This window comes from Pseudopodoces humilis, chromosome 5 (genome assembly GCF_049639895.1).
Source record: "Pseudopodoces humilis isolate 2021_Gansu_Grassland_sample_001 chromosome 5, ASM4963989v1, whole genome shotgun sequence".
Lineage (NCBI taxonomy): Eukaryota > Metazoa > Chordata > Aves > Passeriformes > Paridae > Pseudopodoces > Pseudopodoces humilis.
The window spans coordinates 23,347,335-23,359,888 of record NC_142204.1 but is presented as its reverse complement, the minus strand read 5'-3'; the positions used below and the strand labels follow the sequence as shown (position 1 = coordinate 23,359,888).

Here is a 12,554-nt window from a genome sequence, read left to right as displayed (position 1 = left end):
GGATCCCTCTCAGGCTTAGACAGAGGCTGCTCCAGGCAGAAGCAGTTCTCAGGAGTCCTAGGGGCTTAAGCCGTGGCGGTGGAGTACATCTGGGACGTAGGTGGCTCCCAGGGTAGGCTCAGGGCCAAGGAGAGCTTTGAAGATCAGGACATTCGGAGTCACAGGCAGCGCTTCACAGGAAGCCCTGGAAGAAGCGGAGGAAGAGTGCGATACAATCTCAGGAACCCACAACGTCGAGGCGATGGATTGTCACGGGAGCTGGTGTTGCACGCTCGGGATGATGGTTTGACAAGAGGGGGAAAGCACACTATTAAAGGCTACTTTATTTGACTTAGCATTCTTTTCACTCCAACAGCTACCTCTGCGGAAGACCAAACCATCCCACTGATGTTGAGCTTATTGCTGCCTGTTCCAAATCTTTCAGAGTCTGTTCTCTGCAGTTATTTTGTATGGGCTCTACACTCCTCCCTTTACTCAGATTTCATGCGTAGCACCCTCTTTCTTCTACTCCGCTGTTTCATTCTATCATTCTATGGTCCCAGAACTAACAACTGAAGAATAAATTCTTACTGGTTTCTTAAATCTCCCCACTCAGTGCCCGAAATAAACTGGGGTGTAAATCACAAGAAAAACTACTCTGTAGCAAAAAAAGGAAACGAAACATTGTGTTGGTTTTGTAACGATTGAGCTGGCTATTCAGCATCCCCCAGATCTGCCTGGCTGCGTCTTCCTGTTGTATCCTAAGGGACAGCAGGATGAGGGAAGTTTTCTCGACCTTTCCAGGTTCCGTAATTAAGCTCAGCGCCTTCACAACTGTAGGTCACAGAGACCGAGACACAGAGTCCATGACCCTGTACTGTGGTTCCCTCTGACAAAACCATTCTGTCCAGAACCACTTCCACTCACCAAACCCTGCTGCAGCAGGCGAGGCTCAAGCTGTAGCCACCCCCACCTCCCTCCAGAGCGCCTTCCCAGCACCAGCGGGGCTCTGTTGATGCTGCTGAACACCCTGCATTCCTCTAGCTTCAAGCAGTGCCAGGCACCGCAGCTCACTGAGCCCATCTTTCCACCCAGTGAGAGCTGCAAGCTCCTCCTGGCCTCGTTCCACCAAGTGCCAGTCCTGCTCAGTTAACCTTCGGCAGTCCCTCAGAGAAGGCGTGGAGCCAGGGAGATCAGTGGATGGTCTCTGTGCATCCTTTGGAAGCTGCTCTGGCAGATGGAAACAAAGCAGCAGCATATTCACAGACCTGAGAACAGCCTGTAACCACTGGAGTGTTTTAGATGATAACGCACTCAGGTGCATCAGATTATTTATGCATTAAAAATCTGTAATTCTGACATGCCAACCAGATATTAAAATCCCAGTAACACATCGGATTCCTTTGCTGTGCTATGAACTAGAATTGATCATGGAGATAACCTGCCAGGGTTCTCATGCTGTGTATCACACCCACCTGAGCATGTCCTGTGAAAGATTCAGGCTTTGGATAATAAGAAAAGTAGGGCAGTTGCTGTTGACAGCTATGTTTACTGGGCTGCTGTTGGCAAATACACAGAAGGAAAAGCGCCAGCCCTAAGATCAAAATGGAACAGATTCTGCTTGATATGAACACAACTCCCCACAGGCTGCTGCAATGCAGCAGCATCTCAGTCCTTTAATTTCTTAATGACATGGCTGCCTGAAACCCTCCAGAACTGGAGACAGGGAGCTCCTAACATCCGTAACACCAACACCAGCAGCTAGAAGGCCGAATTTTGGCTGTTTAATCTCACTGTGTTGCCTGCACCCTGCCCACCTAGGTTACTTGTGATGGGAAGCAGTGTTTACTTTTGAGCAGTATCTAGGACACTGGAAACCTGACCCTCATTCAAACACAGGAATATAATCCAACAAAGGCTAATTATTCCCTTTATTTAAACAGAATCACACAGAGAGCCAAACTGGACTGCTAGGACCCCTCTCTCAGTGGAAGAGAATGAGAGGGAGAGGTACAAAGAGGCAGATGGTGTATCTGAAACATGCTTTGTGTAGCTTTTCATTACACATGCAGGTTTTCCTCTTGCACCTGTTTCTACCACTCAAACATCCAACTATTTAAAGATGGCAAAGGGGAGAGAGGGTGTGGAGGGATACGATTCATTCTTTGCATTCTCTTCCCCAATACTTGCAGGTCCTTGATTCCCTTCTATGTGACTTGTTTTCAACTTTTTTTCCCCCCCCTTTTTCAAGGCACTACCAATTTTCTGCTGGAGAGCAAGGAAAATTTGCACTTAAAGGGTTTTAATAAATTAAAGGCCCTCGGGGAGTTTTCCAGAGAAACTGAACTCAATTAAATTAAGGGTTAGGTCTTGGGCATCACTTCTTCTGAAATAAAACACAACCTCCAGCAAGGACATTTCATCAGATGACCAGTTAATATCGGTTCAATGTTTACAGAAATTCTCCCCTCTCCTTTAAAAACATGACAGTCCACTTTGGAGCATTTCTGCTCCATACCAATTAAAATAAAACAGAGGGGAGGAAAGGCAAAAATGCAATCTTCTAAGAACATTAACTACAACTCAGGTCTATTCAATGTATGTGGTAAAAGCTAAAAGGAATAATATTAGCTAAAAGGAATAATTATCTCCTCCCATATCCTGTGAAGACACTCTGGAACTGCTCATTTTCTCCCTGTCCATCAGTTCTGCAGCCTTCCTTGTTTGCTGTGCATGGTCAACGTATAGAGCACCTAAACAGAGCTGGTCCCTAGTGCTACCTGCAACAACATGAACCAATGAGAGGACAAGCCAACAGCAGCTGCCCATGTCTCCAGATGCAGTTATATTCTTCCACAGGGGAAAAATAAATGAATACAAATGCTCATCAGGAAAATTCCACTAATTTATTAGACGTCTTGTCCTTTGTAGGATAGTTTGAGCCAAACAAGTCTGCATATTTAAATACAAAATACCTTCTGAGTCACAGGAGATTCCAGAAATGCCAGAACCCTAAGCTCCCCTGCCTCAACACAGAGAATAATCTCTCCCCACCCACTTCTCTGCCCAGGCCTGCACTGCATCCACATTAGGGTCTCTGGCCCATCTTCTTCAATGTTCGGTTCAGCTGGAATTAGAAAAAGCAAAGATCAGAAAAATACAGTGATTGATACACACTGCTGTTGCCCTCAGCAGACCTTATCCAATGCCTCTTAACTCCTTCCTCTCCAACTCTCTGACAAGAGAGCTCTTGAGCAAATACAGTGTGTCAAGCAGAAGGGGAATAAGTAGAACTGTCTCCTCTCCAAGAGAGCAGAGGAAGATGCAGGGAGAAGATTCAAACTTGTAGCAGTGGTATCACAATCTTGTATTAAGTTCCCACATCTCAGTATTTTGCCCTCTGAGTTTCCAGTGCAGAACAATCTCCATTGGGAGAGTGTAGCAGTGACAGAATGTCACCTCCTTGCCAAGCCCAATGCTGAAGCCATCTATGCTCCAGAAATCTCTGAGGCCATTTTCTAGAGGCATAGTTATGAAGCTAGAGATACGATTTTGTTTGGGTGAATGATAGGGACATCACATTTATCTAGGGACAATGAATCAGCATCCCTGAACAGTTAACTCTTCTCCTTTTCCACTGTGGCTCAACTGAGCACTTCTCACAAAAACACCATTCCTCAAAGGCTAGCAGCTGCTGCTTAGAACACCTGCCTTTGCCCAGTGCCTTGCGGAGCCAAGGCTAAGTCCAGCATGGAATTACACAGCTGTCTCACACAAGTGTGGATCCTCGAGGGTCTGCACAGCCCAGTGACTGCCCCATGTTTCCTACAGAGCTACACAGCTCTCCTGCCCAGGCCTCACCTCCTCAAACTTGTGGATCTGGCGGATGAAGAAGTCCCCATAACGTCGAGCGACCTTTGTGTCTGCAATATGGATCATATCCTGGGAAGAGAACATGATGAGATGAGGAAAAGGACAGTGCTGCAAGACAAGAACTGCCAAACACATGGATCAACCTAAGGAGCTTCACCCCAGCCATGGTTCAGCATCATACATATCTGATCTGCCTAGCCCCACAGCACCCATCCAGTTCTCCTTGGGCTGCCTTCCCTCATACCTTTGCCTGGGATGGGTCACCAGTTCACACTGTGTTCACTTTCCACATTCTTACACACTCTGTTTTTGTCTTCCTTGCAGCAGTTTGACAGTTCCAACCCCAGATCACGTTTCCCTCTTTTCAGTCATGCTATATGCCATGAGAGCTGGGCTGAGACATGGCATGAGACCTTGCAAAACAAGGTCTGCTATAAGGACCAAGAACACAGGGCAACCTGGTCTCCTTCCTAGCAAGAAACCTAATGGTTACTGCTATCTTCTTTGACTGAAGATCTACAAGACTCTTTGCTACACTTCCTGCTGCTGGAGCTCCAAGTGCAGATGGTGATAGCCCCAAACCTTGTGTTTAGATTCCTCCCAGAGCAGCCACAACTAAATGCTGTTTCAGTGCAAAGCAGACCCGTAACACGACCAAACAGCATCTCTGCTTTGTCAAAGAAGGGAGATATGTGGGGGACACTACAAGGACAATCCCACCTGACACACAAACTACCTGTCACTCAATTATCACCTCCCAGAACACTGACAAGCAGCTCCCTATGTCCTGGGAAAGTGTCTGTTTTCTAGGTATGCTGACTGCCAAAGCTGCCTCTGATATTCCATCTCTCTTCATGCATTGACACTCTTTTTATGCAGGGCTATAACTTCACTGTGGGTAGCCAAGCCCTATAAATGGCAAAGGAAGAAGGAATGTCTCCCACAGAACGGAACAAAACTAAGTGCTGCCAGTGAAAGAATTTCCTGGGTGAAAGAACTTCCCAGCCAGCAAGTGGCAGATACCAACCTTGTCAATGTAAAAGTCAACCTCAGAGGCGGACTGGAACTCTCCATCCAGGGCAGATATGCCACTGGTCCATACCAGGTTCTTCATCTTGTGTTTGAAGACGAGCAGCTGGATACGGAACTCCTGCTCTGTGAGGTCTAAGAAGCCGGCCAGCTTCGCCACAGGCATGGTGGTGTAGAGCTTGAGGAAGCTACGGATAGTTGAGAGCTGGGCCTGCTGCTGAACTTCATCAGCGAAGACCTTGAGCTGCTGCAGGAAGGGCTCCTTGTGGTAGTTGGGGTGCACATTGTCATAATTGGGCACCACAGGGGAGAGGAACTTGGGGCAAGCGTAACTGAAGAGTTCCTCATAGACCTGCGCGTCGCCCTTCTGCATGCGCAGCATCTTGTCCCCGTACTTCTCACGCAGCTGCAGGTGGATGCTCTCGTCTATGCGCATGGGGTACATGGTGAGGGCGATGGCCAGCAGTGCGTGCATCTGCTCGTTCTGCTTGTTGATCTGAGACAGAGAGGAGACCCCATCAGCACCACAGTGTGCTCAGGCTTTAGGGTGCCCAAGGGAGCTGGCAGCTGCACTTCGCAGAGGAAGATCCTTTCCATAGAGCACTGAGGTCCTAATGCTCAAGGGGGACAGCACAAAGAAGCAGTGCCTCTGGGCAAAGCAAATGGATGAATGGCACATCAAGGCTGACAGGGCTGGACAAAAGGAAGGTGCAGAGTAAATGCATCCAGAGCCATGCAGAACCCGGAGGGGCAGAAGTGAATTTGACTGTTTTGGTACAAGAACATGCAGAGAAGGGAAGGCAGATAGTCCATCTCCTGGCAAGGGACAGTTATCAGGGAGGTCAGTGAAGAAAAGACTGAGAAAGGAGATTTATTTGAGTGTGGGATGAAATGGACAGCTATGTGGCTGAAACAGACACACAACTTTTTGAAGTGTCACGGAATTCAGACTAGCAGGATTCGGCTAAACGAAGAGCTAGGAATTAATCATAAGGATAAAAAGGAGACAGCAGGTAAAACAGGCACCAAAATCAGAAGGTAAAACAGCTTAGGTAGAAAGAAAAAGGAGCTTTGTTACAGCCATGTCTGTGAATGATTATCAGATAATGGAAATATATCTGACAATGGCAGCAACCTGAAGTGCAGCACTGGACCAGAAACACAACTAAGTCTGAAGGAGCATCAGCAAGAGTATCATCAGCAGCTGATACTCATTAACAACCCTGCCCAAAGTAACTAGTAACATAGCTAGGAGAAAATATTGTCACTTGCGGCAAAGGAGTTCAGAGGATCCCCAGTCAACACCACCAGCAAAGTCCAGGATAATAGAGCTGGACTATTAGACATAAACTATCAGGTGATAGAGGAGGGATGGGAAAGAAGACAGCAGCTTTCTCTTTTGGGAAGTCTAGTCTATTCTACCTCTTACCATCTCATACTTGTAGGTCGTCCTCTGAAACATGCTCTTTGTCCTCTGGATGTAGAGGAGGATGTTGGCAAAGACACGGATGGCATCCTGGTAACGCCGCATCATAAGGTATGCGAAGCCCACATAGTAATAGGTGGTCACCTGGCACTCAGGCACCCGGGAGTACATGCTCTGAGAAGGAAGGAGTAACATGCTGTATTAGAGGGGAAACAATCCAAACTGCTTGTTAGCCACAATCCATGTGGCTTGTTAGCCACAATCCATCCCAAATACAGAAAGGAGAGAGTTAATTCAGCATACCAGATCTCTCGCCCATCCCTGCAGCAGCTTCCTCACTGTTTTATTAGATCATCCCATTTCCTATGTTTTCCAGTTTCAGCTTCCTGCAAGGAGAGGACTCCTGCTCTGTGCCTAACATTGCTCTGCTCGGTTCCCTTTCCCCCTATTTCACTCCACATCCTGTGCCAGACAGCACGTATGTAGATCTGTGCCAAGCCTTGGCCAAAACCCATAGCAGTTGAACTTTTAATAGTCACAAGAAGCACTCAATTCTAAGGCAAAAACAGCCTAGGTGGAATCAGGCACAGTGAGAACAGCAGCCAAAAATACAAGAAAGAGCCACTGACAAAGGTAAGAATGGCGTGTTCAGGTAGTTACTACTGCACTACCACTTGCAGTTCCAGCAGTATTCTCTGTAACAACACTGCCTTGCACAACACGGCAAACCTCTTAAAAAACTGGGCAATTGTGCTGCAACAGCATCAGCCATTATCATATGGCTTGATTTAATGCCAAAGCTCCAGCTGTGCTCAGCCACAAACTCCCAACAACTACAGCAGATACAAACAGTTCCTCAGCTGGAAGACTCACTACAGCAATTTTTCACCAGCATGCTTGAACAGAGACATTTGGAAGACTGCAAAAGAAGGGTTAAAGCATGTTGCAGTACCTTCTTGTTGAGCTCGATGTTCTCCAGCACCTTAATGGCTTGGTAGTAATCTCCCAGCAGGGAGTGCAGACGCAGCAGCCCAACCAGGCTGAAATAGCCCAGCATCTTGTACAGGGAGTGGCGCCCATATTCACCAGCCACACTTTCAGGATCACCTAGGGAAAAAAGGAACCACAATGCCATCCTCCAAGGAAGCAAGCTTCCCTTTCAATATTTTTCTGTTTGGAACAAAGGGAGCAAGGCCTGAAATGTAATCACTGGTACTTCTCACCTAAGGCTAACAGAACCAATTCCCAGCCAATCCATCCACTGATCATGGGTTTGATGCAGCTCCCAAATAAAGTAAAGCGACTTGGAACAAATCAAAGCAAGGCAGCACAGACACCAGTGCTGCTTGGCACCACCCAAAGCTCACCTCCACTTGTATAGACCTCCAGCTGTCGGTTGATGTTGGATTTGTCAACCAGAGAGTGCAGCACATTAAGAACACTGTGGACGTTCCAGATCTTGGGGTTGGAACGAAGGAAATCGATTTCCTCTTCAGACTTTTTGGCTGTTTTACAGCGGTACTGGCTGAAAGACTGGAACTACAGGAAAAAGCACAGATTCAATGATGTGCAGCTTGTTTGGAGATGCTCAGCTAAGTGCACTAAGCATACAACTTGCTGACACAACTGCATTACAGTAAAGTACAAGTTGCATTGAAAAAAAGTTTCATTTGAGATCACATGGAAATCAAAATGGCAGATTATATCACCTTTAAAGCACCTAAAAAGTTATACAGTACAGAAGGAAAGGCCAGGAGACAGATCAAAGCAGAAAATTAAACTCTTAAACAATTAGGAAAGGCAACTAAGCACAAATTTGCTGTCTGAACAGGTAGAAAAGAGAATGACCAAATTATAAGATTGTTTATTGTATGTTTGCATACACACATCTTCTTCCCCTATATGAACATGTCCTTTATGTTCTCAAGATTGATAAGACAACAGTTGAGGAATTCCAGGCAGCTTTATAATAAAAAGTTACAGAAATAGGAATATATTCTCTAAAGAGAAAAACCAATAGCATTTGTGATCTGTACTGTTGCACTCAGTGTAAAAATCTTAATGTCAAGATCTCAGACCACAGCTTATTTCAAATCAGGTCATCAATCTCTCAATGCATGCATAAAGGCCCTAATGGTTAAGAAAGACAGGAGTTTTGTTCTGAAAGAGAAATAGGCACAGAAGTTCAAGATTCCCCAAAGAGCACCCTGTAACTTAAAACTCTGTACGTTTACAACTACTTCATCCACCTGGTAACACAAGAGTAACAGTGATCACCAAAGATTTTCAACCTGCAACAGTACCCTTGCTATGGAAATCACAGCAAGGGAAGAGATGGAAAATTTATACAACTAATAAAGGCAAGGCCACCTTAAACTGGTCCAGTTTTATAATCACATACCTGGTATATGAATTCATCAATGATATCCCAGAGCCACTGGTTGGGCAGTTCCAGAGGAGCAGGGCCATCAGCATCTGCAGGAGAACAAATGAGAGGGTTAACACCTTCAGCAAGAACGAATACTGTCAGAACTGGAGGAATAGACAAATTAAAGAACACAAGAATTTCCCTGAAATGGGAGATGGAGCAGCAGATGGGTGAAGCTTCCAGTAGGGCTGAGATATGCAGCTTTGACTACCCCAACTGCTTTCACTTTCAAAGACTGTGAACATGCAAAGGGTTAATCTCTTGAGTGTGACTGCTCAGCAGCATCAACTCTCAACACAGATTGCAGGGGTTTATCCTAACTGATCCATTCTGCACATGAGGTTTGGCAGAGAGTCACAAACACTAACATTTGTTTCAAGAGGAGTTGACAACAGTCAACAGTTGTGAAACACTGCAAGTTTTCTTTAGCTTACTGCTTCATTTTACTTTTTATAAAGATAGGTGAAGCAGTTCTAAGCTAAGTAAGTTTTATTCTTTACAGTATTTCAGACAGCACTGGAAACTATTTCTGCTTTTTGTGGTTTTAAATTCATGGATGTAAATTGCTCTTCATTCAACAAACTCAAACATGGAGAGAGCTTATAAACTACCTTTCCCCTGAAGATTTATAAACATTAAGCTCTTATAAACACTGCAGCTCTTCTGACCTTTCTTCAGCTCTGCCCTCTCCATCCGATCTTTCTCTCCAAAATTCACAAACCAGAAATTAATTGCAGCGACTCACTAAGGATGTAGTTGAAGAGATTGCAGTAGTTGTAGTAGGACTCAAATCTCTGCTCCAGGGTGGGCCCCCCCTGCAAAGAGAAGTCAGCAGAGTCTGCTTTATTTCAAGCAGGGCAGGGGGGAGTTCATGGGTAACAGCACAAGAAGGACAGTCACAATAGTAGAGGATCTAGTTCAGGAGTGCTAGAGCCAGTATTCAGCTAGGACACCCACCAGCATCACACAGAAAACCTGAAATTGTAGCACTGTTGTCTCACAAAACAGGGATGACTTTTCCTGTAGAGCTAGCTTCTCCCAAGATGCTGAGCAGTTACACCTCCTATGAATATTCTGCATTAACCTTCCCTGTTCCCCTCTGCTATTCAGATTCAAGAACTTCCTACTACCTTTTTTTTTCCTTCTCTGCTCATAAGAAGCCTTAATAGATCAACAATTCTATTTCTGGACATCATTTCTAAACATTTTGACCTACTGGTTCTTGTCTCAGCTGGAGACACTGAGTCTGAGAACTACTAACAGAACATCTTGAGAAACCAGTTTTTCCCGTTGAAGCCTGGCTTGGGTTAACACAGCAGCCTTTTAAAAGTGCCCATTTCTCCACCCTCTGGTCCACAGTAAAATTGCAGTTATTATTTACCCATAAGTCATGCATCTGCTGAGATTTTTTTCTTTAAGAACCAAGTATTATGACTTTCTCACTGATTCCAAAGCAGCTTAAAAAAAATGCAAAGTTTTTTTTGTTTCACTGAGCATTATTCCCTTCATTTCCTTCTTCTCCATCCTTAATGCTAGCCATGTTTCCCTTTTCACAAGGCACTCTGATCCCATGTGAGGTTTTTAATGACAAATAATGCACCTTCCTTTTGTGACAGCCCTTCTCACGGCCTGCTCATTTGAAGAGAAGCTACAAAGCAACACACATAAGCAATAACCAGAAAAATTCAGTTACCTTCCAACACCCCCTTCTTCCCTAAATCACTCACCATTACATTTGTTGTTAGCAACAAAGAGTCTCCTGAACACTCAGATCCAGTCTTCTGATTCACCTGAGCTACCAGAGAAACCTGCACACTCATCACCACCAAGCTTGAAGAGACAGCTAACAAGCCTCAGATGGACAATCAAGTCTTTCTTGCTTTTCTGCACCCAGTGAATCCTTACTAAACTAAGAAAAAGCAGGAATTTTAAGTTTTCCTAAAATCAAGTGACTTGGAGCCCATAAAGCCTTCCAATCCTGCCTTGGAAAGGTAAGAGGACCACTGACACTGTACTGGCAGCAAGACTTGTCAAGTTTGCTGGCAAAGAGAAGCCAGCATGCAACCCACAGGAAGACTAAGGGCAAACACTCACGCTGACTTTAGCGTAGATGTGCCTGTAGTACAGCTCCTTGTATAGTATCAGGAAAACTGCATCTGGAAAACACGACAGAAGAGGACATTAGCAAGCCACAAGGCCTATTAGCCTCCTGCCACAACAATAAAGGGAGACACTAAAAGACACTTTGCTCAAGTCTGGCTTCTTGCCAGGCATCTGCTGAAGGAGTTGTCAGAGTGAACAAAGGCAACTGAGTCAGGCAGTAACAAAGCTGTGCACCTGCTAACTCAGGATCAGGAGGGATTCAGTTCTTTCTCTCTCTGACAACCCTGAAATTTTCCATTCTGAAAATGGAAGACTCACCATTTCCAACCTGAGGAGCAATGGCCTCAGCCTCCGGCCATGGAGTGTTCTTAAAAAACCTTTCTGTCAGTTTTGTCCAGCTGAAAAACAGACACACATGTGGTATGAGAAGCCACTTCTCACTCAGTATGACAGTGCTGGAGTCAGAGATGACAACAGAGAGAGGCCTTGGACTTGGTGAAAGCTAAGCAGCACCACCAACCCCTGTTAGTAAGTCCAATGTTGAAGCAAAGAATGAGAATTGCAAACTAAGCAATGAGACTTCAATTTATCCCCCAGGCACGAAACAGAAGTGAATGTCACTTCCACGTTCCCTCTATGTCAAGCTGACATGGCTACAAGCCAGACTGAAATAGCTGTTGGGAAGAGACACAAAAGCTACAAAGCTACCTCACAGCTCTCTGCAAACTGCCCGACTAACACCACTGAGATCCCTTTTTGCAGCCTCCCTCCCTCTTAGGCCAGGGCTGACACTTCCCTTCAGACAGATCACAACTCATGTATAGTTACATTAGCCTAATGGGCTGGAAATGTGTTGTTTTTTTTTCCCACACTAACCAAACCTGTTTCAGAGAAAGCCCAAGTTTGGAACAGCACAGGTAGTAGTCAGCCTTTCCTTTGAACGGCATCACAATTAAAACAGTGATTTCCATCTGCTGGAAGGGTAGTAATATACCTGTTCTCATAAATGTCCTGTATCTCGTACACCTTCTGGTCAATAACATCACTGGAAACACGGCTGGCCTGGAGCTCGTACACCTTCTGGTCAATGAGATCTGACACCGTCTTGTGAAAATACTGAATGAAGTTTTTGATCACTTCGGGGATCACCTGGTAGGTCTGCTGTTCGTACTGGCGCTCGTAGGCCAGGTCTTGCTTCGGGTCTCCTGCGAAGAAGCAGCAGTGAGGCAGCCGCCTCACGGCCCGGCCCGGGCCCATAGACCCAGCCGGGCGCTAGCAGGCCCGGGGCGCGCGTGGGGCCCTCACACTCACCCGTGTGCATATCATAGTCGTTGGAGTAGGCGTAAGGGTCGTAGGCGGCCTGTGGGGAGAGGGCAGCAGTGAATCCCCGCGAACAGCCCGGACGCGGCCCCCGCGCCCCCCAGAACCCCCCGTCCGCACCTCGTTGTCGTAGTCCTCCCCCGGGTAGGCCATGGCGGCGGCGCGGCACGGAAACTGCTCCGGGCGGAAACACGGGACTGGCGCGGCGCGGACACAGGGTGGGGCGGGCGCAGGAGCGGCTGAGCCCTTCTATTGGCTAAAACAACTGCCTGTCTTCATCCTGCTGAGCTGTCACAGGCCGGCCGTGGCCCTCTTCTCTATCTGATTGGCGAAGATAACTGCCAGTCAGGCTCTCCTGGTCACCGCCTCCACTTCCCGCCCCGCCTCTCTCTCATC

General features: G+C 46.4%; 1 protein-coding gene across 1 annotated transcript; it reads right to left on the bottom strand.

The window, feature by feature from the left end:
• Positions 1 to 2,866: 2,866 nt before the first annotated feature.
• Positions 2,867 to 12,435, bottom strand: EIF3L (eukaryotic translation initiation factor 3 subunit L). Its single transcript, XM_005527601.3, has 13 exons — positions 12,279 to 12,435; positions 12,150 to 12,198; positions 11,833 to 12,043; positions 11,157 to 11,236; positions 10,830 to 10,891; positions 9,481 to 9,550; positions 8,709 to 8,782; positions 7,675 to 7,846; positions 7,260 to 7,414; positions 6,311 to 6,481; positions 4,880 to 5,377; positions 3,841 to 3,921; positions 2,867 to 3,106 (listed from the first exon to the last, which is right to left on the bottom strand). Exons 1-13 carry the CDS (start codon positions 12,309 to 12,311, stop codon positions 3,068 to 3,070), a joined length of 1,695 nt encoding a protein of 564 aa, XP_005527658.1. The 5' UTR covers positions 12,312 to 12,435; the 3' UTR covers positions 2,867 to 3,067.
• Positions 12,436 to 12,554: the final 119 nt, after the last annotated feature.

Bases quoted from the DNA above. Each gene is read 5' to 3' on its own strand.
- EIF3L (XM_005527601.3), bottom strand. From the start codon at position 12,311: ATGGCCTACCCGGGGGAGGACTACGACAACGAG. The intron at 8,783-9,480 runs GTGAGTCGCTGC...GTTCTCCTGCAG, and splicing joins TCTCTTCAACTACATCCTTA to ATGCTGATGGCCCTGCTCCT. The intron at 7,847-8,708 runs GTATGTGATTAT...TTTTTCCTGTAG, and splicing joins TTGATGAATTCATATACCAG to TTCCAGTCTTTCAGCCAGTA.